This window comes from Carica papaya, chromosome 3 (assembly GCF_054855325.1).
Source record: "Carica papaya isolate Zhongbai chromosome 3, ASM5485532v1, whole genome shotgun sequence".
NCBI lineage: Eukaryota > Viridiplantae > Streptophyta > Magnoliopsida > Brassicales > Caricaceae > Carica > Carica papaya.
In genome coordinates, this window is record NC_142311.1 from 16,555,373 (window position 1) to 16,579,466 (window position 24,094).

The 24,094-nt window shown below is 36.1% G+C and overlaps 1 protein-coding gene across 3 annotated transcripts in view; it reads left to right on the forward strand.

The window, feature by feature from the left end:
- Positions 1-1,023: 1,023 nt before the first annotated feature.
- FEI1 (Leucine-rich repeat protein kinase family protein) overlaps positions 1,024-24,094 on the forward strand; it is a 30,233-nt gene continuing 7,162 nt past the window's right edge. The window contains exons 1-12 of one of the 3 annotated variants that reach the window (XM_088216144.1): positions 1,024-1,212; positions 2,445-2,672; positions 3,459-3,594; positions 4,576-4,647; positions 4,757-4,828; positions 13,949-14,020; positions 20,253-20,324; positions 20,488-20,559; positions 20,738-20,835; positions 20,997-21,164; positions 21,289-21,621; positions 22,156-22,401. In XM_088216144.1, the coding sequence (XP_088072270.1) occupies positions 2,576-2,672; positions 3,459-3,594; positions 4,576-4,647; positions 4,757-4,828; positions 13,949-14,020; positions 20,253-20,324; positions 20,488-20,559; positions 20,738-20,835; positions 20,997-21,164; positions 21,289-21,621; positions 22,156-22,401 (1,438 nt within the window). In that variant the 5' untranslated portion in view covers positions 1,024-1,212; positions 2,445-2,575. The remainder of the gene's footprint in view (positions 1,213-2,444; positions 2,673-3,458; positions 3,595-4,575; positions 4,648-4,756; positions 4,829-13,948; positions 14,021-20,252; positions 20,325-20,487; positions 20,560-20,737; positions 20,836-20,996; positions 21,165-21,288; positions 21,622-22,155; positions 22,402-24,094) is intronic. The other 2 variants (XM_088216143.1, XM_088216145.1) reach the window with 2 other exon arrangements.

The following is a 24,094-nucleotide window of genomic DNA, read 5'->3' on the forward strand; positions in this document are numbered from 1 at the left end:
TGTCTTTTTGTGATTTAAATTATATAAATATGAAAATAATAAATGTTATTTGAGATATATTTAATTTAGACCTAATCACCTTGAATCTTTAGAATTTTTGTTTGAACGCATGATTTGGTGCTTGAACTAAATTATTTGGATACCTTATTCATCAAGTTAATAGGTTCAATTGATAAGATGGTATTACAATGAGACTTGTTAAGAATTTAAAAGGAAGGTTGGTAACTTGTTGAGATTTAAAAAAGAATTTTGGTAAAACGTCTTAAATGCCTTTTATTATGCTTCTTTCACCTATCTAATCTCAAATCTATTTTGTAATTTTAATTAATGATTGTCACATATGTACACTTATGCTTAATTAAAACACAATAATTTTACTAATTAGGTCTTATTAGGTGATTTAACTGGATCTTGGATACAGATATTATGTATACTCATGCCATGTTCCATGTTAACCCAATTTTTTTTGCTTAAGACTAGTTTCACATTTTAATATCTTGTCTCAATAAAAATTAATTGACTGACTTATTGTCTGGATTTGTCAACTTCCAAATTGCCGTTTAAATTAATTTTACATTTTTCTCCTGTCTAATTATGATTTTATTGGCCTAACGTATAAGGGCATTTATATCATTTAATTATGGCGTCTTTTGTACGGAGTCAATAAAAGTCTGACTTGGCTGATTCCATCGGTGAGTGGGTCCCACATCTGGCGTAATCCATCCGTCCATTTCAAACCACAAAACGGGTAGCTTCCAGCAGATATTTTCCATAAAATGGCGTTTAACATATTTGTAGATTTTGACAAGGGCATTTTAGGAAATTCACATAAATGCCCGAGTGAAAAAACATGAGGCAATGACGTGGCAGTAATTTAGAACCGGAGGTACTGTAGAGGAGAGTATAGAGTACGGTAGCGTAGAATTGTATAGAAAGAATCGTCGGTTGGTACGTGTGGGAGATATCACTCACATGTGTAAGAAAACCTTATGTTCATTGGTTCCTCTTTTAATTTCCAGGCATCTATTCCCCACACCCGCACTCTCTCTCTACTCAGACAGACACACACACACTCTCCCCTCTCTCTCTCTCTCTCTCTACAATCTCATAAAATTATTTTGTTTTTTGTTTTGTTTGTTATATATTTTTGCTTTACAGCTCGACGACTCCACCACCCCCATTTTATCTTCTTCGCAGATCGAATCAGTAGAGGTTCGTTAATTTAATTTAAACACGGACTGTTTGTTTGAAATTCTTTTGATTTAGAGTAAGCATTGCTTGGTAATTTGCTTCGGAAATGTTGAGTACTTTCGCTACTCTTCTACTACTTCAAGCTGTAGGGAGTTGAAGTGTTTTCAATCGTTCTCTCTCTTTTTTTTCTCTCTCTCTCTCTCTCTCTCTCTCTCTCTCTCTTTTTCTTTTGTTTTACAGTAGAGCTATGCTTTCTTGCTCTTGATCGGCAAGCTTGGATTGTTAGGGAAAATTTACTTGGTTTTTACTCTTTAAGGAGTCTTAGTTTCACCGATAATGCAGTTTAATTAATTAGTTTAATGCGTAGAGTTGCTTAGTCACGGTGCGGTTTATGGTATAGCGTAGTTCAACTAATATTATTTTTTAATCTTTTCTGTTTACTAATGAATTGCGGTGTTTTTTTCTTCTTGGGTTAAAAAATCAACTACCAAATAATTGGAAGAATTGGACTTGTAAGAGAAATATAATGTGTTTGGAATGGGTCTGAATTGCAAATTGATGAATGAATAGTATGAATAATTTCTTTAACATGGTGGAAAATCTTCAATTTGACTGAAATTTAATAAGTCTCAATGCGAATTGGGTACTATTGGGTGATATAGTTCTCTTAAGTTCATCATGTTTTGGTGCTGAAATTGAAATTTTTGTGCTTTTGAGAGAATCCTGAAGCGAGTGCAAAACTGTGACGTGGAGAGAAATGTGAAAAATGTTGTTTACATGGGCTGCAAAATGGATGTTGAAAATTTTCTTCAGTCTGTTTGCTGTTCGATTTACTGCATAAATTCAGTTCTCTTAATTTTTTGCCTTTTAGCGATTTATGTGGGCGATACATTGTACATTACTGTAGTAGATTAATTTCATAAGTCGAATCCTGATCTATTTCCCAATGTGGAACCAGTCTTTGCTGGCTGATTGCTTATAACTTCATTGAATTTTCTTTTATATTCTTTCTTATCTTGAGTCTCTTAAAGAAAGACTTCAATTTACATTCTAGCTAATAATAATTTTTTTCCTTGTTAGTTTGAGTTTGTGTCGGTGGTTTAGTCACGAGGACAAATGCATTTATTTGCTCAATTCTGCTTTCATGTTCCCTTTATTTGTGTTGCAAACATTAATTTTCTTCAACTAACTTGCAATCAAAATATTACTTAATTTCCTTTTAATTGTTTTAAAAATTTTCTTTTTCTTCTCAGCAGGCCTTTTCTCTTTATTTCATGGAAGACAAATGATATCAACTGGATAACCATATGTTTCAAAGGAGTGTCCTGCAGCCTGCTGCTTCAGATGATTTCTAGTAGATATAATTTGCTCAATTGGTGCCAATATGGGCATCTGTGTGATGAAATGTCATCAGCCATGGCTTCTTTACAGTCTACTGCTTTTTGTCATATTAAGCAAAAGCCAAGCAATCAATCCTGATGGTATGATGCTATACTTCCATCTTTCTCTATACTGTAACAGTATTGAGTGTTTGCTAATTTTGATTTTCATGGAGAATTTCTCTGCTTTTACCCATAAAAGGTAGTAGAAATACATGTTTGTTTCTTTTGGTTAGCTTTTATTAGTTAGTTGCACTGGTCTGTATGTATCAAATATTAAATTCGGTTTGAAAACTTTAGACTCCTCCTCTTTTTCGTAGATAATCTGCAGTATTTTTTTTTCAAATCTTTTCGATTATGTACTACTCAAAATAAGGAATAATATCAGAATTTTAAACATTTTGCTAGTTTTAAGTACCTTTCTATGTTTCCAATCTCCGGCGATTTTCTAAAATGGATCAATGCCCTTCTATGAGCTAAGTGAGAGAATTGCTTTCATGACATCCCTTTGGGCAAAAGCACACAGACATTTCCCAAACATAAGCCTATTCGAGCTTCACGTAATTGGGATGCTATCATACATAGGGAATAGGGAAAGATCTCTTGTGCAGCTCTTTTTACTTTCTTTCTTTTGTCTATACTTGAGGAGGATGTCTTGTTCTCCATTTTTGTAACTTCTTCTTTTTCATTTGTTCCTTAATAAAGCTTCTTCTTTTATAAAAGAAGTACTTTCTATGTTTCTACTTTGGTGGGGGGGTGGGGGTGGGCCGGTAGTAGTACTGGGTACTCAAGATTTTCTCTTCCTCTCTTTTTTCTCTCATTTCTTTCTATTTCTCTCTATTTATAAAACTCTTCATCTTGATATCCTCCTTTTTTTTTTCCCTACAGGTGCGGTGCTTCTAAACTTCAGGAATGCAATTGTTAATTCAGATGGTGTACTTAATCAATGGAGACCAGAAGATCCTGACCCATGTAAATGGAAAGGAGTGACATGTGATTGGAAAACCAAAAGAGTATCAATTTTGTGAGTTTTAAAAATAATATCTTCATTATTTTGGATGCCATTCTAGTCTATTTTGTTGGTTGCTTACATAATTTTAAGGCAATGTGAATTTTTTTGTGTGGTTTTCTAGGAGTCATTTTCTGCTGCCTTGTTCTAAATGGTGTTGAGGGTGATGTGGCCAACCTTGCTGCCAGTGGTTGGCCATATTTATGGTCATCTATTTATTTGCAGTTTCAATTTCTGTATCAGTATGATATCTAAGAAATTTTCTTCCAAAAATGCCTGTATTTCCTACTGAGTTAGATGGTGATTGTGTTTCAGTCATGGAAACCTAAGTATGCTGTAATTTTGGTTGCTTCAGTTATGTGAAGCTGTCTAATAATCGTTTTGGTGGTTTCTGACCTCTTAGTGATGAATCTAGGGAATAAGTGCATGCTCTATCTAGGCTGGTTCTCATCTTATAACAGAGAACTGGACTCATCATTCGTCTTATTAAATAGGCATTCTGACCTGTCCTTAAGGGAGAAGCATCTTCTGTTACTTTGATCTATTTGCTTTCTGTATGGTTCTAATTCAGTTCTTGCTTAATCAAGAGCATTGTTTTTTTGCTTTTATGCTATGTGACTGGAGTAATTAGAGGGAGTACAACTTTCTCCTAGGATGAAAAGTTTTCTTCGGACTACTAGCCTCTCTCTTTTTTTGTTTTTCATTTTTGGGAGGATGCTTAATTCTCCTTGTCTGTGTCTTCTTTTGCTATTAAAAATGAAAAATTTTCTTTTATCTTGTTTGTTGGCGCATCTTTGCCTTGTTGTATTGGGTGCTAGTTGTTAATCTAAACCTTGTCATGGATAATGATTATCCAGTGTGTAAAATATAGATTCACTACGGGAAAATATCTACACTATTGCTTGCACATGTATGGTTGAAAGTCTTAACTACATTTTATAATCTTATTTCTTTTAGAAAATTGAACTCATTATCTCATTATTGTCTGTTTTCTAGGAGTCTTACCAATCACAAGTTAAGTGGACCCATATCTCCTGATCTTGGGAAGCTGCAACATTTGACACTTTTGTATGTGCTTGTTAGACTTTTGTCATTTTTTTTGGCAGTTGTTATGGGTTTTCTTTATCAGAATGTGTGCCGGTACTGATTTCTCGTATAATATATGGTTGGGTTGCAGAATGCTTCATAACAACAACTTTTATGGGACAATTCCTTCAGAATTGGGGAATTGTACACAGTTGCAGGAAATGTAAGTATCCAGCAACAGATTTATGCTTTTGTTTAATCTCTCAGAGAGAGAATTGATTTCTGTCTGCAATTGCTTCTTAGTCGTTCAGTTTTTGCTTGCCTAACTTTTTCACCGAGTTGTGGAATATAGACATGAAAATGTTTAAGATGAATTCAATTATTTTATTTTCAGTAATCTCAGAACAAACAAACTCGTCATAGCTACTTGTTCTTTGTTTTTCTTGCAAAAGTTCTAGATCAGTATTATTTTTGTTGGAGGGAAGTGCAAGAACTTTTAAGCTAAGGTCTCAATCATTTGATGATATTTGTTAGAGGATTGTGTTTTATGCATTTCTCTGAGTAGCCCATGGTTTCTTTTGGGGAACTTGTTTATCCACACGAAAAGGGATTAGGTTGCTATCTTATATTAACAGTGCTTTTACTTTCTTTTTCTTTTGGAGGATGGGTTAAGGTCTTTTAGTTTGTAATTTCTTTTTCGCCCTTCTAAGTTCTAATAATAATTGTTCTTTTAAAAAAGAGTCAACGTGATCTTATGGTTTTTGTTTAAAGAAATTAGAACTTAATTATTTGGCTTCAATATTGTTTGTGATTGATCCCACAGCAGGTAAGAACAATCTTTTGCATCTCTAAGCATGTTATTTTCAAAATTTCTCTGTATGAGAAATAGCCTCCTCTGATTTAGGGACAAGAAACTCAAAAAACAACCTATGCTTTTTCCTGACCTAATATTTATAGATTTCTAGTGGTTGACTTATGCTGAAAGAAGTTTCTGCACTCCATGCTTAGTGCTTTTTTGCTCTTGTTGAATTGATTTTCTGATGGAATCTAATAAAATGGTAATTTCTTTTTGTAAGTTGAGGCCATGTTTGGCATTGTGGGTAAGGTGGGGGACACTAGGATAGTTGGATAGGTAGGTTAAGGTAGCCACTAGTAAGACTCTTATCCTACATATTTGGGATACATTTTGCGTAAAAGATGAGTAGCGTATTTTAAGAATGTACCTTTGATACCCTTTATCATAGATGACCAATATAATTTTGATAGAATATAGAAATACAATAGTTTAAGAAAGCACTATTAAAAATATAATAGTTCTTTTTTTTCGTGGCAAAAGAAAAAATATTATTAAGAATGATGAGAATAGAAAAGGAAGACCAGGTATCCTTCAAAAGAACAAGTAATGCAAAACAAGAAGACCCTAGGATTGGTATATTTCAACATATATGGAATGTTTGTGTAGTTACGATAGTTATGTATTATTAAAAGATGAGTAGGGTATTATAAAAAGGAAAGTACTTTTGATACACTTTATCATGTATGGCCAATAAAATTATGATAGAATATAGAAATACAATAGTTTAAAAAGTACTTCTATTAAAAATGTAGTAGTTTTTTTTTTTGGTGGCAAAAGAAAAAATATTATTAAGAATGATGAGAATACAAAAGGAAGATCAGGTATCCCTCCAAAAGAAAGAGTGATGCAAAACAAAAAGACACTTGGATTGGTATATTTCAATATTATGGAATATTTGTGTAGTTACAATAGTTATGTATTATTATGATATTAAGCTTATTTAAAGGCCCTATGATTGATATGTTTTAATTTTATGGAATACTCATGTAGCCACAATAATTATGTATTATTGGGATATTAAGCTTATTTAAGAACTACTGAAATAGGTTTGTCATTAGTTTATTATTTTATTTCTTATTTAGTTAAAAATCTTATTTTATTATATTATCTCAAAACAAAAGTCTTATTTTATATTTTTTTTGAAATAAAAAATTCTTCTTTTATTATAGTTTTCCTTTTAACAACTCTAGTTATATTAGAATATATAGATAATATGAATACATGAGTGCTTTATCATTATTAAGCAGGCCGTTTATCTAGTTATATTAGATTATATAGATACTCTACAATTACATGGGTGCTTTTCATACTTTTGGGTCTATTTTAATTTGTCATGACATAGCTGATTGGGAAGATGTTGGGACTGTTATGAATTACCTGATCGACTGTTAATTTTGTATTTTGGGGTGGTACCCTCTTGGTACCTTTGTGCATAATAATATTTCTCTTTTATTTTTTTTAAAAAAAAAATACCTGCAAGAATAAATTCTAATAATTCCAAACACCAGATTCTGCAGTTGGGTTTCTAAAAAAGAAACAGTAGCCTTGAGGAGCTGATTTAATAGCATCATATCAACAGCTTCCTGATTATTAAGATTTTTTTGAGAAAGATTTTCCAAGGTTTGGAATTATTAGAATGATCCAGAAAAGAGGAAATTGGAGAGTGTTGAATATGGACAAACTATAGGGTCCAGGGAATTGAGATCCAGAAAAAGCCTTAAATGCCAAGTTCTCCATCCTCTTTTGGCATGCAACATCTCTCCCAACGAAGTGATCTCTCACGGACCCCTCGAACCTGATCAGAGAAAAGATATTATCACACTCTACAACTCTCTCAGCCACGCATCTAAAAATATTTTAAATAGTGAATTTATTACACCATATTGAGTAATATATAGTAAATACTTATAATAATAAATTTAATAAAAAATCAATCTCATCCTTGCTCACCTTATTTTTCATGTGCTTTATTCATTCATTCCCATTATCTCTCTAATAGTCACTTTCTTTTCCAACTCTTTCAACATACACCTAATCCAAAAGCCAACCCACCACAAGTGAACAACCTATTATGCTTTTATAAAAAAACGAAATCAAAAACTCATTTCTTGCCTTTTTCATATGGGTTCCAGTAATGCCCATTTCATGTTCTCAATCGGATAAACAAGAAGCACAATGGAGCCATCAAGACTAACGATTGGTGGATGAAGGACTTTGTTTTTCTTCCAATTCAATAATTATAGATCTCAGAATAACTTAAAGAAAATGGACCAACAAATAGGCTGAGAAAATGATTGGAAGACATCAATAGAAAGTATCAGAAGCATTTATTTTTTCGCTTAAATAGATTGTTTTTATAAATGTTGTTCAAATAGAACAGGTTCGTTTAGATGTTTGAAAAATCACATAAAATGGTGATGTAAAATAAGCAAAACCACCACTTAAAATGTGCTAATTTAGTTTTCTTTTCCCATTTTCTTTCAGTAAGATTTTCTTTAACATTGTGGCTGAAATTTGATACTTTTGTTGGCAAACTAGAGATGGGGGTTACGACAGTTGACTCACTAAGTCAACCCACTCTTGATGGGGGCGGATAAAAATCCGTAATTAACAGGGTATGGGGTGGGTGTAAGTAGAAGTTATAAACCCAAAATGAGTATAGCATTTAATAATTTACCCTCCTCGCACCCGCCCTGCCTCACCCCATTATATTTAATGAATAAAATTTTAATTTTACTCATACTAAAATAATAGAACCATCTATTCTTGATAGTGACAAAATTAGAGAAAGAAGTGACTCCAACACATGGTGTTATGTTATTAGGTTTGGTTGAACATTTTAATTGTCTCTCTCTCTCTCTCTTTCTCCTTCTCTTCCTAGTGTTTTCATTTTGAATAGTCTCACTAGGTAGGTCGTCCTGGGACGACGGACCCCTGGCTGACCATGCCAGTGGGTCGACGTAAATTTCTTGTTGTCGAACACAAATCTTTTGATGTGGTAGAGGAGAGACGAGGGGTCCGTGTTTTTAAAAATGGAAGGGGATACCGAAAATCTATCTTCTACCAGATGGAAGCCGTGTCCTGGCTCCTTAAATATTTCAGGGAGTTTTGATGGGAGAAATCTTGGGGGGGGGGGGATCGGAGGAGTAGTTGGAGGTCGTTATGGATGGCGCTGAATGGTAATCATCAGAGAAAATTCCTAGTTCTCTCGGAAGGTAAAGATGGATCAAGTGGAAAAGCCAATAGATTGTTCATTTCGGAAGGGGAAAAAGCTGGGGGTTGGTGGCAGTTTATGGAAGCTATGTATGAGGTTGTAGATGTGAAGTTAGTCCTGCCGGAGTGGTTTTTTGGAAAAAGTCAGTTGTTGGGGAATGAACATATGGTGGTGTCGATCCAAGTAGCCGGTTTTTTCAAGTGCCCTGATTGTTGTGTCGAGTTGGAGCTGCGTAGGGGAATTCAGAGCAAATCTTTTGCGGAAATGGTGAGAAGCCATGAGGTGGTCTCGAGTTGGGTAAGGTAGATGATTCGTCCGGGCTAGAGAGTTTCATGTCGGGGTTTTTCAAATTTCAAAAGTGGAGAGAGTACTGGTCACGTGCGAGGTGGGGAGCGAGAAGGTAAAAATGTTGGTGCTCGGGTTGGGCCAACTGAGGCTTCAAGAAAGAGATTCTCGTGGGCTGAGAAGGGAAAATGGGTTGACATCCTTGGGCCTAGCAAGAGAACGGATAAGAGAAGAGTGAAGAAAATTTGGCAGCCCAAAAAATTTAAACCTGGTTCGGCTAAGGGTATTTTGGGCAGCAGCGAGGCGGAAAAATCTCTTCCCAGATGTGAGGGGGAAGGAAGAGGAGAAAAAACACAGTGTATTTAGAGGATTGGTGATGGACCGGGAATCGGAAGAGAGGAAGAAGGAAGAAGAGGTAAAATTTTGTGGGCACGAGGTTGAGGGTCTCAGTTTGTTTTCTTTGGGGACCAAGGGGGCTGGAGGCGTTGGTGAGGGAGGAGGGGGTCGACGGTTTTGAGACTTTGACAGGTGCAGAGGAGGTGGGTGGCGAACTTGTGTTAATGGAGATTGGGTTTGCTGCGGAGGAGGATGGGGAGGCCTTGGTGGTGAACCCCATTCGGATTGTCAACCAGAATGAGGGTCTATTAGTAAGGGGTGATGAAGACTTGGCTGCTCACTACTCGGATTGGGTTTGGAGGAATTTTGTCAAAGTGAGTAAGTTGTTTGGGATGAGATTTGAGGGTCTGGAACAGAGGGTGTTGAGTTTACTGCCTGAACTTGAAAGCAGATTTGTGGAAGCTGAATTGGTAAAGAAAAAAGGTAAGAGGAGTAGTACAAAAAAAGGGGAGGGGGGCAGCAGAGAATTGAAGAGGTTAGAATGGTCGTTGAATTATGAAGGGAAAAAAAGCAGGAAGACAGGGGAAGGGGAGTGTTCTGTTATATTAAATCCAGAATGATTGGCAAAACCATTTCATGAAATGTGAGGGGGATAAATGCGGATAAAAAGAGAGGGGTTATTAAAGGGTGTTTGAAGAGGTGGAAACCGGATGTTGTTTGTCTTCAAGAAACCAAAATGGAGGAGATTAATAAGAAGGTGATTTACTTTTTGTGGAGAGATAAAAGTGTGGAATGGGAGTATGTACCAGCAAGGGGAACAACCGGTGGGATTCTAGTTATGTGGGATAGTGGGAAATTTGTGTGCAGGGGCGTGGAGAGAGGTAAGGTGTCGCTGTCTTGTATGCTGGAAAACAGAAAAGAGGGTGAGAGTTGGATTTTTTCGGGTGTTTATTGTAGAGGAGATAAAGAGGAGAGGGAGTGTCTTTGGGAGGAGTTGACGTGTTGTGTTGTAAAGTGGGGTGGGAGATGGGTGATTGGGGTAGACTTTAATATGGTGTTACATGTGAGGGAAAGGTCGGGTATGAGCACAAATTTAGGGGAGATTGAGGAGTTTAGGGAGGTAGTGAATAGATTGGAGCTTGTGGATCTTCCACTTGGGGGGGTCGATGGACCTGGTCAAATGGGAGGGAGAACCCGTCTTGGTCAAGAATTGATCATTTTTTAGTCTTTAATGGTTTGTTATTGCAGCTTGCAAGTCTGAGTCAGAAATTATTGAGTCAGCCAATTCCTGATCACTTCCCGATTTGCCTTGTCCCTAATGGCATTATCTTGGGGCCTACTCCTTTCAGATTAGATAACAAATGGTTGAGAGCTGAGAATTTTAGGGAGGTAGTGAAAAAATGTTGGTTGGAAATGGTGGTGGTGGGCATGAGTAGTTATGTGTTTACTTCTAAATTGAAGTCCTTAAAAAATGAAATTAAGAGATAGGCGAGGGTGGAGGAGGGTAGACTGGATACGATCTTGAAAGATAACCTTGATGAGTTGGAGGAGTGTGATTGAAGGGAGATGGGGGGGTTTGTTGGGGGAGAGTGGGAGGATGAGAAGGGAGCAGTTGGGAAGGAAATGGCTGAGGTTATGCATTTGGAGGCGATATCTTGGAGACAAAAGGCTAGGGAGAAATGGTTGAAAGAGGGGGATAGAAACACCATTTATTTCCATTGCATGGCAAATTCTCATAGAAATAGTAAGTATGTGGAAGAATGATGGTTTAATGGTGAGGTGGCTAGTGGCAATGATAACATGAGAAGAATGACAAGTTTGTTTTTTCAACAACTTTACAAGGAAGAGGAGCAGAGACGTCCAAATCTAGATAATCTGCAGTTTAAGATGTTGTGTGATGAAAGTAGGGATGGATTAGAAGTGCCGTTCACTGAAGAGGAAATCAAAGGGTGTCTTGATGAGTGTAATGGGGATAAGGCGTCAGGCCCGGACGGTTTTAACATAAAATTCTACCAAGTATTTTGGGATGTAATAAAAAATGATGTAATTGCTGTGTTCAATGAGTTTTATAGTGCTGGATCCTTTGTGAACTCCATCAACTCTACTTTCTTGGTTCTTATCCCTAAGGTAGTGGGTGCGAAAGATATAAAGGATTTTAGACAATTAGCTTGGTGGGGAGCATATGCAAACTGATTTCTAAAGTTCTTGCAGGGAGACTCTCTAAGGTGCTTGGTGAGGTTATTGGGGAAAATCAAAATGCGTTTGTGGAGGGTAGACAAATTCTTGATGCTGTTATGATTGCTAGCTAATTGGTGGATGAATTGGTTGGGCAGAACAAAGAGCGTGTTGTGTTCAAGATCGATATGGAAAAGGTGTGTGAAAATGTTTGTTGGGATTTTGTGGACTGCATGCTTAGAAGAATGGGTTTTGGGTGCAAATGGCGGACTTGGATCATGAAATGTATTTCTACTTCTTCCTTTGCTGTCTTGGTTAATGGGGGCCCCTCAAAGTTCTTTAAAACTTTTAGAGGTCTCCGCTAGGGTGATCCATTATTGCCATTATTTTTTCTCACTGTTATGGAGGCTTTTACTAGACTTATGGAGAAGGCGGGGGAGTTAAAGCTATTAAATGGGGTGGCTGTTGGAAGGGGGGTGGATAGAGTCATGATTTCACATCTTTTTTTCGTGGATGATGCCCTTATTTTTTGTGAACCATCTATCAATGCTATACTTGAAATGCATACTTCTTTTTTTTCAAATGGTGTCAAGTCTCAAAATTAATATGAGAAAAACGGAGTTGGTTAGAATCGGTGATAGGAGGGATGAGGAGAGATTGGTGTTGGTGTTGGGTTGTAAGACCACGAATTTTCCTATTAAATATCTTGGTTTGCCTCTTGGGGCAAAATTTAAAGATAGGAAAACTTGAGAGCCTATTTTGGAGTGTTTTGAAAAAAAACTTGTAGGGAAGAAGAGAAATTTTCTTTCAAAAGGGGGAAGACTCATTTTGATTAAAAGTACGTTGGCTAATGTTCCGATGTATTACCTCTCCAGTTTAACCATCCCGGCTAGCATAGCAAAGAAGCTTGAAAACATTTAATGCAGATTTCTTTGGGGTGATGTGGAGGGAAATAGAAAATATCATCTATTAAGGTGGGAGGAGGTAAAGAAACCTTTGTGGGAGGGAGGGCTTGGTTTAGGGTCCATTAGAGAACTCAATAGAGCTCTTACGGAAAATGATTATGGAGATACCTTATGGAGGAGGGGAGCTGGTGGAGGAGGGTTGTGTATGCAAGGTGGGTTGATTGGGAGAAAGAGAGGGGAAGAAGGGGTAGATTTAAATCGTTTGGGAGGAGTGTTTGGAAGAAAATCAGGGACGACAGCAATGATTTCTTGGGCTGTGTGGACTGGCAGCTTGGAAATGGTAAGGATATTAGTTTTTGGGAGGATGAATGGATGGGTAGTTTTAAACTTATAGATAGGTACAAAAGAATTTTTGAGATTGCTAGTGATAAGAGGCAAGGGTGAGGGACATGTACGAAAATATGGGGGATGGAAAGACTTGGATTGTGAAAGTTACTAGGAACCTGAAGGATTGAGAAATTAATGATTATTGGAACTTGCTGCTGACTTTGGACAGTATGAAGGTGAAAGATGCTAGGGATAGGAGAGTTTGGAAGCCAGATGAGAAAAATGGTTTTTCGGTGAGATCGATGTACACTCTTCTTGACACAAATGCTGGAAATTCTATCAGATCAGCTCCCTTCAAACAGATCTGGAAATGTGGAATTCCTCCTAGGATGGCTTTTTTTACATGGGAAGCCGCTAATGAATGCATTCTGACCATTGATATGCTGAAAAGAAGAGGTAACTTCATGGTTAAATAGATGCTATATGTGCAAATCCGATGAGGAGGCCTGCAACCATCTACTTCTGTGGTGCCCAAAGACCTACAGCATTTGGTACACTGTTTTGGGGATGCTGGGTTTAAGTTGGGTTATGGCTGGAAGTGTGAGTAGGGAGTTGTGGGCGTGGACTGGGTATTGTAAGAAGAAAAAATATTTGTTCCTTATTCCACTAACTATTTTTTGGGTTGTGTGGAAATAAAGAAACTCAAGAGTTTTTGAGGGCATAGAAACTAAACATTACAAAAATTAAAGATAGGTGGATCTATACTTTTGATTATATTTTGTTAGGTCATGATATCAAAAATTGGGATGATTTTGGGTGGGTCATGGACCACTTAATAGAATTGTAATTTATACTTCGTACATGGGTGGTACCCCCTTAGTACCTTTGTGAATAACATTTATCGTCTCATATTTCAAAAAAAATTTTACTCATACTAATTAAATTTTGATTGATAAATATTTAATAATATATATTTATAATATTAATTTATATTTGTATTGAGTATTATATTTAGATATTATTTTGAATTATATTTTATTTTAATTAATACTTAATATTTTTAATGTACCCGTCTCATATCTGCCTCGTGCCTATCTTCAAGATTGATTTTGTAGTTAGCTACATATGATGATGGCTGGGTCAAATATTGATAAAGATTGCTTCCAAAGAGTCAGTTTTCATTAGTTACAGAAAATCTATGATTAACTTTGGACACAATTAATACTTATCTGTTGTCTTCGATAGACACTTGCAGGGGAACTACTTGAGTGGGTTGATCCCAGGTGAACTGGGAAATTTATCCGAACTTCAAGCTCTGTAAGTTGTTTGTCTCATTCTAATATTGTCTTTAAACATTATCTACTGTTTTCTATACTTAGAAACTTCAAAAGTTTACTCATGTGAAGGATATGTTTGAATGGCTGATGTGAAATGTCAAACACGAATCCATGCGTTTCCTTAATATACTTCATGCTAGTTGATCTCTATGATCTAGGTCTCAAGAACTAATGGTTTGGATAGGGAAGGAAAACTTTTACAAATTTAGGCTTGTGGCATCATGGCGGGACTTTTAAATCAGTTCCATGGGTGACATAAATTATGATTTATGGCATACATAAAAGCCAGTTTGGCTAATTCTACTATGCTGATTCTTGCTAGTATTATTGAGGACCACTTAGATATGCTTATTACCATTATGTGTATACTTTGATTGTCTCTTGGATGTTTTCTTTGTTTCTATAAATCTTTTTCCTTCATGTAAAAATCACTGTGATTTCTTTAGTCAGGGCTTGGTTAGTATTTATTATCCCAACCTCAACATTCATTAGGAGGAGGAACTCCATGCTAGTTGCAGTTGCTAGGTTTGACAAGTAGAAAGATGAGGAAGAAGGCACTGCAGTTGACTTCAGGGTAAATTGATGTGAAATTAAGAATTTTCAATAACGGCAGTTTTTAATCATCTCTCAATATGAGGGGAGTCTTGAAACTAAAAGAACGAAGAACTTGAATCATTTAATACATAAGCACTTTGTGGGTGTTCCACTTCCCACTCTCCCCTTTAAATTTCTTGAGTCTGTTTACTGTTCAAGGGGAAGTAAAAAGTTGGATAATCCTGGAGAAGAACAAATTGAAATATTATATGGTGCTGCTCTTGTTATATGTTAATCAAATAGTCCATGGTGCTAATAGGGATACCGATGACAAGGATAGGAAATAACAAGAGGACCTTCACCATATAGGAGACTAACTTTATGAGAATTGAGTAAATCTATGATCCGGTCCAAATGATTAATAGTATTGTTGGAACAGGAAAATGTATATATTATATGATGCCACTTTGTTATATGCTAATGAAATAGTCCATGCTGTTATTAGGATACTTATGAAAAAAATAGGAAATAAGAAGAGGATCTTCACTATATAGGAAACCAACTATGCAAGGATTGGATAAATCTATAATTCGGCCCAAATGCTTAATAGTATATGTATATTTTCCTTTTTGTAATATATAGAATCAGAGCTATCTATGTAGGATCCTTTTAGGGTGAAAAATCTTATAAATCATGGGATTTCAAACTAATTAAGTTTTTCTTCTTTTGTAGCTGCTATAGCAACACTATAACTAGACGTGTAATCACTTGTAATATTAAATAAAAAATATAGTTTTCTTGACATGGTATTATAGCAATAGGAGAAAAATATTCCTGTTTCATTTTCGAACCTAAAACCGGCTTTTATTGCTGGAACAAAACCCTAACCCTACAACCAGCCCTATGGCTGGAACTCCTCCTAAACAGCCTCTGTTTCTGGCTGCAAACAGCCTCTGTTGTTGGCTGTAGTTGCTCTGTTTGGGCGGCAAATAACTTGCACAGTTCTGCTCTGTTTTTGCACAGATCTACTCTGTTTTTGCGCAGTTCTGCTCTGTTTTTGCACAGTTCTGCTCTGTTCTCCAGCGACTTGCTCTGCAGCAACTCTGTTTCTGCATATCCCCTCTTCGGGGCAGTCTCTGTCTCGACTCCTGCTGTCCTTTTCCACACAGCCCCTGATCCAACTCCATTTAGGTAGCGTAAAGCTGCATTATCTCTTTTTCGATCAGTTTTCGTCTCTAGTAATTTTTTTTCCTACATGAAGTAACCTAGAATATCATTTGCAACTTCAAAACTCGTGGATGAGTTTTCTTCTACTGGGGAGAATGATGCAAAATGGAATAGTTATAAGTTGTTAGCTAAATAGATTAGAAATTATAATTTTTAAATGTAAATACTATTTAAGAGTTATTTATTATATCTTTATTAATTTTAGGATTTTTTTTTGCTATTAGTATTTAATTTTCCTATTTGTTTTAACATTTCCTAGTTGATTTTTTTAAAAAATAAAATTGTAGTATTGTATATATATTAACAAATGTATCAACGGAGTACCACTCGTATACAAAATATTTACATGTTAATTAAATGGTCAGTGACATTTCGAAAATCATCTAACCTATTAATGTCATGACCCAAAATCATCAAACCCAAACATGAATTCATCTATCTCTAATGTTAACAATCTCCCTCTCAGTACCATCAAAAGCTCTAGAATTTCTTTTTCCATATGATCCAAAAGATAAATGAAAGAATTAAGAGTAAGTTTTCTTTACATAAACCCGCCCATGCCCACAATTCATCCCTCACAGAATCTGCAATAACACAATTGATCCCCAACAGACCATACACCATAGATCATATGCTATGAACCATCGGGCACCACAACATGATATGATTACAATATTCTGCATCTAGCTTTCATAGAAAGCATCTGTTAACCATGATTTTAGCACTCCTCGTCAGCATGTCAATAGTCAGGATACATTCTTTACATGCTTCCCAAGCAAAGAAAACAATTCTTGGAGATGCCTTTGTCTTCCAATTCTGGTTGGCTGGAAGAAAAAGTTCCTCACTTTCCCATTAGTCAGCTGTTTGTAGTAAAATTTAACAAAAAAACTCCTTGTTTTCCAAACCACATTCGTTGGTCGCTGTGGTTACCTCATTGTATCTGAGACAAAAGGAGTAACAATTCTTAGCGTTCATCAACTTCCCAGTCATTGAGATTTCTATTAACCTGCACAGTCCAATCCCTACTCCCTCGCATGACTGAATAAGCCTCCTCCACTATGATGTCTCTCGCTTGTGCAATGGCAAATATCCTCGAGAAGTGATCTTCCAGTTTAAAGTCACCAATCCATTCGTTACCCCAAAACCAGATCCTGTCACCTTTACCAACCTTCCACCTAGTACATTCAAGAAATTTGTGATTACCCGAACTAATTTTCTTCTGTAAGCTTATGTCATGTGGTCTATTAACCTCTCTACCCAAACCCCCCTGCATTCCCCATACCCCACTGAGCCTCCACCACCCTCTTCCACAGCCTCCCATCCTCTCAAGTGTATCTCCACAACCATTTACCTTGAATGCAATGTTCATTTCAACAATTGGTCTCAAACCGAGGCCCCCTTCCAAGAATGGTATCTTCACATCCTCCCACTTCATTAAATAGAATCTTCCATTTATATCCTCATCACCTCAAAGAAAACGGCATTGGATCATTTCTTAGCAATTCTTAGTTGAATTATGATTAACATTTCTAATATTATTAGTATTAGTTTCCTATCTTATTAGGAATAATATTCCTTTTTTTTTTGAAATAATTTAGGAGTAGTATTCCAAATCTTTTTAGTTTTGCTATTTTTTAGGTTAATCATATTTAGTGAAAGTTGCTTAGGGAGCACTACTATCTTATTTAGGTATTTATCTGTGGACAAATCAATTTTATTTGTCCTACATCAGAGGGTAGACTTGGTGCCTTACGTAATGAAAATTTTTTCTTAAAAAGAAGGATAAAAGACATTTCCATAATCTATTCAACTATAAAACTTTGCTGACAAACTGTTTAACATCAAAGGATCAACGTGAAAAAGTATAAAAAAAAAACTCTTTCTAGAACATAGATAGTTATACATCAAAGCATCATTTAAGTATTTATGTCCAAATTTTACAAGAACAATTATTTTCGTGAATGATTATATACAAAGCCCTTCTTCTTAGCAGCTTCTCTGCCTTGACAACTAGTGTGTTTTCTTTCACCTTGACCTTGACACCCTTCTGTGTTCTCTCACGCATGTCAAATCCTATTTTGAACTCCACCTATCCTTCTTTGATTCCCATGGCTGACAAAAATGGCATCACAATGAGAAATTGTCATGAGAAGGAAAGGATTAACATTGAAAATAGATAAACATAAAGTTTAGTTAGTGTCCAGTTTTGTCAGACAGAGGCAGTTTTCTTATATAAGATTAGGAGGCTAGCTACTTTGGTAATTTAACTTTGTACCCTTAATGATATATGCAGGATTTATTAAATAATACTTTCCCTTTCTTTTCTGAACTCTTTTAGCAAAAATATATAGTGAAAATATTCTATCTTGTTTTCTAAAATATATTGTGGTCAGATAAATTACTTCATCAATTGATTTCCTTTTTTTTCCTTCTCAACGTCTTTTACCAAAAATTATATTGTAAAAATATTTGACTTACTATTACTTAATATAGAGTTAATTCACCACTCAATTTTTTGATATGGTCAGACAAACTAATTTACCATTAAATTTTCTTTTCCTTCGTTCTCAATGGTTTTTTTTTTTTTTGGTAAAATGGTGAAACTCTCTTAAGCATAGCAACTTTTGTATTTCATTTGAAAAATTTTGTATTTGTTTTCTTATATATTGTATTTCAAAAATATTTATTAATTATACATTGTTAACTATCATGTCTCTCTTGTTGTTCTGATAACATATATAGATTGCCAAGTTAGACCCTTAGATCCATACTTGTAGCTAATACCAGGCACCAAGCTTGAGCAACATAGGATTTTTTTTGCAAAAGCGACTAGCCATAATATGTGATACTAACTCCTAATAAGAGTTAGAGGAAGGAATTCACAAAGGAACTCCAAAAACAAAAAGATTGAGTTCAAAAACATTGTGAATCAATCTAAACTGCTTGAAAGCAATCTAGAAGGGGCCAAGCTTGTCTAACCGCTCTGGATTAGTCAAACAGGGTGAATTGGTCGACTGTGTCAACAGAAAATTGTCTATGCACAGGTCTTGGTATTTTGTACATGCAATCTTCTAGTTATTAGATTGGACTCTATGTCTGCCTTTGGACTTGTCTGATGGTGCTGGTTGTAGATCAATGTCTGGGATGCTGAAGAGGCAGTTTTGCAACTCATGGTAGAGATTATGGATGCAACTTGGTGGTTGCATTTGGTATCACTAGTTTTACAGGACTGAATAATCTGAAAAAACGTGTTTAGTAGTTTTCTTTTCCTTCTTCATTTTAGACGGCTAGAAAGGTGTTGAACCATAAAAGGCGAGAAATGCTAAGCACTAGAAACACATGGACATTTTAGGACTATGGTATTCTTTCTTGTTATAAGCTGAAGAGAGTATGCAGTATCCTATGATATGAACATTAAAAACTAAGAACGAGAACTCAACTATAAAGGAAAGTCGACTATATAGGAAAATTGTGCATAATATCCTGTCATTGCCCTATGGGATTTTATTCTCATTCTTAAACAAGTCCATTCAGGAGTGCTTTGGAGATGCGTTTTAACAATATTAAATGTTTGAGTCATGAAGCATTTATGTAGGGCTTTTCTTTAGCATTGATTTTTATCCAGCTTTACTAATTGCTAGGACCTATTTTGACATCTTCTTGAGTATATCACATGATCCAAATCATACATCAGAAGTAATATATGTTAGAGAGAGAAAATTATTTTTAAAAAGGAATGTATTTTGTGAAGATGAAAAAGCTTCACCTATTACTAGATACGGTGTCTTTTTATATCAAGTGTAGAAGGGTTGGGGTTCAGGACTTTGTCTTGTCTACTAAAAAAAACATAAGAAATGCTGTATGTTTTCTGTTTATTTCTTCCTGTTTGCTGTGGTTCTGTTCTTTTTGCTCTTTGGTGCTTTTACTGAATTGTGCTAGTTAATGTTTTGTGTTATGGTAGTATATAGTTTTCATAAAAATTGAAGGATAAAACAGCAAGGGACGAGACCCTAGTTTCCTTGCCTCATCCTGTGCAAATGAGATTTGAAGTGATCCTGCACCTGCCACAAAACAATCTTGTTAAATATTTGTTATTATCACTGCCATACCTCTTTAAGATAACGGAAATAGAAAGACGAGAGTGATCCTCGTGCAGAAAAACTTACTATACTTGGATTAGGTTTTGCCTAGAGTTTTCAAGAATGGTGCGACGGTAATGTGGGGTTTGACAAAATGTAACTGCCAATTGCAAGAAATGCCTAGTCACTCAAAATGGCTCATCATGAGTGAGGGAGGGAAGGGGAGATGGATGGAATGTCCCATATCATGGAAAAGTGTGACTTGGTCACCCATATTGCAGATTAATCTGAAAACACACTAACTTTTTTTCAATACAAGAATTTTGTTTGGCATTGTGCAGGTTTAGTTAAATGTTGTTCTTCATTTTGCAGGGACATCTCAAGCAACTCTCTCAGTGGAAATATTCCCTTGTCCCTTGGAAAGCTGAATAAACTTGTTACATTGTAAGTAACTTTATTTCGATCTATCCAAAGGGGAAAGGAAGTAGCTTTCTTTCCTTGTGTTACACTGGGTTTTCTTTTTCTTTTGGGTCTTATTTGTCTTAGCATGCTGGCACCCTAAATTGTTACCTTGAATTTAATCTCATTCTTATGGAACTTTTTGAAGCAATATATCGAACAACTTTCTGGTTGGGCCAATACCATCTGATACTGTGTTTAGCAAGTTTCCAGAAAATTCGTAAGTACAAGGAACTCCGTACTCTGCTGTTTCATAGAGTTCAGATAATTTAAACCCTATATATGGACTGAATATTCAAAAGAATGCTTTACATAATGCCAATTCTATGATAAACTTTGATTGGGAGCTGCAGCTTGTCCGACTACATCTTCTGTTATTAACTTCATTAAGTAAGCAGGTTTGCTGGAAATCGTGATCTATGTGGGAGCCAAATCAACAAGAAATGTAAAGATGGCAGTGGAGGTCCCGCAACAGATTCACAATCTCCTGACACGGGTAAAACTGTGTGCCTCTGGGTCTATTATCTCTAGCAGGCTGACTGATCCCTATTTTATCTTCCTCAACAAATTCACTTCATGACAACATTATTACTTTCAAATCTCTTGCCCTTGCTTCATTATAACGACTTACATAATTTCGTGTTGTAAATATTGTAGCTGAAGATCAAAATGGAAGGAAGAAATATTCTGCTAGGCTACTAACTAGCGCATCAGCAACTGTCGGCGCTCTGCTTCTGGTGGCTCTTATGTGTTTCTGGGGTTGCTTTCTTTATAAGAAGTTTGGTAAAATTGAGAGCAGAAGCCTAGCAATGGATGTCAGTGGAGGTGCATTTCTGTACCATTCTTTGGGCTACCATTTGGAAAAATCTGGCTGTTGCACTTTGGTTTTACTTTGTTCTTAATTCCAAGTTTTTCAGCATATATAATTTATATGGTTGTGCTGCTTCAGGTGCATCCATTGTCATGTTTCATGGAGATTTACCTTACTCTTCAAAGGATATTATTAAGAAGTTGGAGAATCTGAATGAGGAGCACATCATAGGTTGCGGGGGTTTTGGAACTGTGTACAGGCTTGCAATGGATGATGGAAATGTTTTTGCATTGAAAAGAATTGTAAAGCTTAATGAAGGTTTTGATCGGTTTTTTGAGAGGGAGCTTGAAATTCTTGGAAGCATAAAACATAGATACCTAGTAAATCTGCGAGGATATTGCAATTCACCAACATCAAAATTATTAATTTATGATTATCTACCTGGTGGTAGCCTGGATGAAGCTCTTCATGGTGAGCCCTTCTTCTTTTTTCAATTTCCTTTAAGTTCCATTAGGTTTTTCCATATGAGAAGGGCTTGCAACTAAATGGAGGAGGGTTTTCTTTTTATTTTAAGAAATTCTCAAGTTTTGCCACTTTTGAATCTTATAGGAAAAAGAATTTGCTAAAAACTGATGAGGAGTTTACTCCCATAAAATATTTTACTGCTCAGTACATCGTTAAAATACAAACGCAGAATTAAGAAGAAATTCTCCTCGTGTAGTTTACCTTTATCTTATGTGTTTAATGTGCATGGATGTCCTCTCTCATCTCTATAGGTAATTGGTAGGTCAGGGACAGCACCTGAGAAAATATAAAACGCTCCTATTTTCTACTTAGGCAAGCAATTAAAGATGTTCTTCAGTTTTAATATATTTGGTATTTATTATTTGTGCGTCAATGTATGCTATTTAATGACCCTCAAGGTTCGGGAACGTTTGAAGGAGTATGCTATAAATATGTTGTTTTCTTTGTTTCCAGAAAGTGGTTTAACAATTTCTTTTGCAGAGAGAGCTGAGCAACTAGACTGGGAGTCACGCTTGAATATCATTCTTGGAGCAGCAAAAGGACTGGCCTACTTGCATCACGATTGTTCTCCTAGGATTATACATCGTGACATCAAGTCAAGTAATATTTTGCTTGATGGCAATTTGGAGGCTCGGGTATCAGACTTTGGACTTGCCAAACTGTTAGAGGATGAAGAATCTCACATTACAACCATTGTTGCTGGAACATTTGGATATCTGGCTCCAGGTATGCTATGTAAAACATTTCAGCTTGCTTTGAAGTTTAAGAGAGTATTTTAAGTTTATGTGATGCTCAAACAAGTTTTGGAGCAGATGGTTACAGGTTTAATATGTTTAGGACAGTATAGGAAGCAGCTGAATTTTTTTGAAGCTTTTAGTGGTCTTATCAATGAGTTCTAATGTATGGTTCTACAAGTGATTAATATGAAGAACAAGTTAAGGGGACAATTATTTGAAAAATGGAAAGGAATTGGAATTCAAAATTCAAAATTCGATAATGTGACTAACTCCTTTATGAGATGTGTTACACATGCTGATAAGAATGAAAGTGATTTGTTTGCATCACAAGTGTATAAAAGTGGCACTCAGAGGGGATAAGTTCAGCTTTATAAGAAATCTTGCTTAGCATGCTTCACATGCGTGCATTTAAGATTATCTTTAACTCAGGATTATCAGTTTAGGCATGTCTATCCTTGCTAAAATTATTAGATCAGGAAAGTTATCAGATCCTAGTTTTTAGGAAGGCTAGTCGTTGTGACCTTGCCAAAATATATGCACGCCTTGGAATTTGATAAAGCATTTGAGCAATTCTCTTATGGTTCTAGAGTACCTAGCTCTAAGAGATCAATATTGAGTCCTTAGGAGTCAAAGTAGATCATGAAGGCAGGAAAAGCTTCAAGCATTGAGTGTCCATGATTTAGGATTGCTCCTTTGCTTGTTCCTTTAACGATCTTGGACTTGAGATTGTAGATGGTGTTACGGATGAGTCATATGAAGAACAAATGAAAGGACAATTACTAGAAAAACGAAAAGGAAAAAATTTGTTTGGAATATAAGGCCATTAATTAGGACCATATTCTAATTATGCGACTTAGCTCCTTTATGAGATTTGTTAAAAATTTATAGCCCTGTAGAGGCAACTTATGGAGGAAGGAAGGACGGAGGGAAGTGGACTGTTAATGTGATCAGGAATCTTTATGATTGTGTAGAAAATCATAGAAGGGAATGTGATTTAATTTATGTTTGCCAAGTGGGAGGAATCATCAAATGGTTAAGGTGTTATATATTGTTATTCCTTTCCCCCATAAAGCTGTTAGGAATTGGTTGTATTCCTTTCCTATAAATAAGCACCTCATGGTGAAGGAACTAAGACAAGTAGAAGAGAATTTTTCTATTCTCAAAACTTCATGGTATCAGAGCAATTCTGATCTAGGAGCTTCATCCCGACTGAGCTGAAGTCACAGATGGTCACGGGTGAGCTACCGTCTTCTCCACCCGAAGTTTTCTCGGGTTCCTATCTTCCCGCACCCATCAACCATGGTTTGGTTGAACAGTTTTCGTCATTCATTACTGGGCACAAAGTAAATGGCAACAACTATCTCCAGTGGTCATCAATGGTGCTGCTGTTCATCGGGGGCAAAGGCCGAGATGAATACCTCATCGAAGAAATCGTACCTCCACCTGCCAACGATCCAAATGCCCAAACATGAAAAATCCAAAATAACATGGTTATGTCATGGTTAGTAAACTTGATGACGCCCGAAATTGGAGAGAATTTTCTACCCGACGAGATTGCGCATAAAATCTGAGAAGTGTCTCGGGAATTCTACTCCAGTAAGGAGAATACTTCTGTCATCTTCGAAATTGAGTCCAGCCTCCGTGACCTGCGATAAGGTGAGTTAAATGTAACCCAATATTAC